The sequence below is a fragment of the Suricata suricatta genome, chromosome 8, assembly GCF_006229205.1.
Source record: "Suricata suricatta isolate VVHF042 chromosome 8, meerkat_22Aug2017_6uvM2_HiC, whole genome shotgun sequence".
NCBI lineage: Eukaryota > Metazoa > Chordata > Mammalia > Carnivora > Herpestidae > Suricata > Suricata suricatta.
Window position 1 is genome coordinate 139,441,853 of NC_043707.1, and position 2,747 is coordinate 139,444,599.

The following is a 2,747-nucleotide window of genomic DNA, read 5'->3' on the forward strand; positions in this document are numbered from 1 at the left end:
GGCCACCCTGTGCCTTGGTTCTCCTGTGCTGTTTAAGTGGTGCGCGTTAAAACCGAGCGCCCGGCGCTGCCCTCGGTGCCCGGCTTGTGCTGACGTCGTGATGACACAGACAGGTTTCGGCAGCTGCAGGGCACCTGCCGGCCGGGCTGGGGTCTCGCCGGGGCTTCCTGCCCCACGCACCCTGTCTCTGCTGGCGGTGCATGCGCACTTCTGCACCGCAGTGACCCAGGCGCCGTGCCTGCCGGCACGCCGAGCTCTGGCTGCCTCCACTTCCGTGGTGCGTAGCCATCAGAGACGGGTGAAGGGCGTGACAGGACTGGAGGCTGCCCTCCTCGCTCTGCCTTCCCCTTCCTCAGCTGTCGCGCCCTCCCCCGCCCCCAGAATGGCATGGCCGCAGCCCTGGGGACGAAGGGTCCCGTTTCTCCTCAGATGCGCAGGCCTCCCGACGCGCCCCTGCAGCCCCTGGCACGCTCCGGCAGTCCTCGCCACCAGCCGCCCGCGCTCGCCCGGCCGCAAGAAGACCGAGTGCCAGAAAGCCGGCGGGCAGAGCCTTTCCTCCAGGAAAAGCCTCCGGCGCGTCCCCAGGGCCCTCAGCCCGCCACAGTGGACCAGTGGCCACCGGCCGCGGACCCTCCTCCTAGGACCCAGGTGGGTAACTCGGTTTCACGTTGTGTGCAGCGCACTCGCCTGACACGTAGTGAGGACCCGTTTGGGGCCCGGGCTCCCCCAGCGCGGGGTCAGGGTGCTGCCTGCACAGCCCCCGCCTGCCCCACGTTCGGAAGCCCAAGCAGCCCGCAGGCCGTCTCCCCTCCGGCAACACCGTCTGCCCTCGGGCCGCCCGGGACTCGCCGGCCTCAGCCTCCCCCGTGAGGAGGCACAAGCAGCAGCTGGAAGGATTGCTTCCGGGAACAAACGAGCCGGTGTTTGCACAGACCTGACGTCAGCTGCCTTCCGCAGAACCACAGTCTGAGTCACGTGCTTGTCGCAAGTGCAGGGTTCCCAAACTTCCAGAACCTTCTGTGTCGTAGGTACAGAAAAGCCCGCTCAGACTGGGGGCCTGCTGGCTTCCACGGCGAGGGACTGGAGGGAGCGGCGGGTGTGGGGTTGGTGTGCCTCAGCAGCTGGCAGTGGCCTGGACGCCCGCTGCCTTCCCCTCGGAACCCCGCTTCCTGCGGGTCCCAGGCGCCCTGGGGCTGGAGCCATCACATGGCTTCGGGTGCGCACTGCGTCCCGTCCCGGGGGAGAGCGCGCACCTGAACGTACCTGCCATGTGCCTGCCCGGCAGTGGTGACAGGGACCGGGCGGTGCGGCTGGTGGCCTGTGGGCGGGAGGCAGGGCTGTGACACCCGCCTCAGGAAATGACTCCGCATCTCTGTTCTCACTTAATTTCCCGGAAGTCTGCCGCGTACAGCTCGCTGAGCCGTGTGTCTGTCTCCGCGTGGGGATGGGCGCCCGGGGCCATGTTGCCCACGGCCTGGGCGGGGGCCTGAGGAGCACTTGTGGGGCTGGGCACCTGCCCGGGGCACCAGGAGGTCTTGGCCCGGCTGCCTGTCTTTCATAGACGTCTGCCAGGTGATAAGGACATTACCGTGAGGCCTGATCGTTATTTCTAAGTCATAAAATATGGAAAACACAGGAGTCTTGTCAGGAAGACATTATGACTCGTACTCTGGTCCGCTGCGTGCACGTTGAACTGTAATTACTACCGGGAAATAGCCATTGACGCAGACCCTGTGTCACTTTCTTGTTAGGTCGGTAGTGAGCTTAGAAGGGAATCAAGACCCTGTCTAATTTTTCTATTGAATCCTGTCGTATAGAGTGTTCTAATCTGATGAAACTGATATTTAGCGGCATGCCGGGGTTTGGACCAGGCTACATGCGGAGCAGGAAGCCTGCGGTGTAGACGCGGTGTTGGCAGCAGGGGAGGCCCGCGGGAGCTCTGCAGCCGCCCTCCCTCTCCTGCAGCTGCAGGCCGTGCCCTACGATGAGCGGCCCCTTCCTGCCACCCGGAGGCAGCCTGCGGCGGCGCTGGAGCCAGAGAAGGGTGAGGCGGATGGCAGCGAGGCTCCGGGGGGAGGTGCCCCCGGGGAGCCGGAGCCCTTGACGGAGAAGGCGTTGAGAGAGGCCGGCCCTGCTGTGGACGTGCTCGGAGAAGCCCTGGTAACGGCAGGGCCCCGCGGTGGGCGCGTGTCACGGGGAGGGACGGGGGCGGGGCAGTGCTCGCAGCTCCGTGTCGAGAGGTTCCTGACTCTCTGTGGTCCATGTTCGGTTGAAGTCTTCTGATGATAATTAATTGTACGAAACAGCAGAAACACAAGCTAGAAGTCAAGATTTTTGTGAGTGAGTGTTGAAGACTAGGGGTTTCTGTCTAGTATGGCCAGAGCTGGCATTGAAACTCTGCCCCTTCCGGAACCCCTGCTGATCCCGGGGGGCATGACGGCCAAGCGAAGCAGAAGGTGGTGGAGTTTCCGGCGTTTCCCTGGCCCCTGTCCCCTAGGCCTCTGGCCCCTTGACCCCCTTGTCCCCCGGCTCCCTGGCCCCTGGTCCCCTAGGCCTCTGGCCCCTTGACCCCCTTGTCCCCCTTGTCCCCCGGCTCCCTGGCCCCTGGTCCCCTAGGCCTCTGGCCCCTCAACCCCCTTGTCCCCCAGCTCCCTGGCGCCCCTTGTCCCCTGGCTCCCTGGCCCCTGGTCCCCTAGGCCTCTGGCCCCTTGACCCCCTTGACCCCCTTGTCCCCCGGCTCCCTGGCC

The 2,747-nt window shown here is 65.5% G+C and overlaps 1 protein-coding gene across 3 annotated transcripts in view; it reads left to right on the forward strand.

Annotated features, from left to right (window-relative positions):
• Positions 1-2,535, forward strand: part of CEP104 (centrosomal protein 104) — a 15,157-nt gene extending 12,622 nt beyond the window's left edge. For 2 of the 3 annotated variants that reach the window (XM_029949663.1, XM_029949662.1), the window contains 2 exons: positions 430-648; positions 1,966-2,535. In XM_029949663.1, coding sequence (XP_029805523.1) covers positions 430-648; positions 1,966-2,283 — 537 coding nt within the window. In that variant the 3' untranslated portion in view covers positions 2,284-2,535. The remainder of the gene's footprint in view (positions 1-429; positions 649-1,965) is intronic. The other variant, XM_029949664.1, reaches the window with a different exon arrangement.
• The last annotated feature ends 212 nt before the right edge of the window (positions 2,536-2,747 follow it).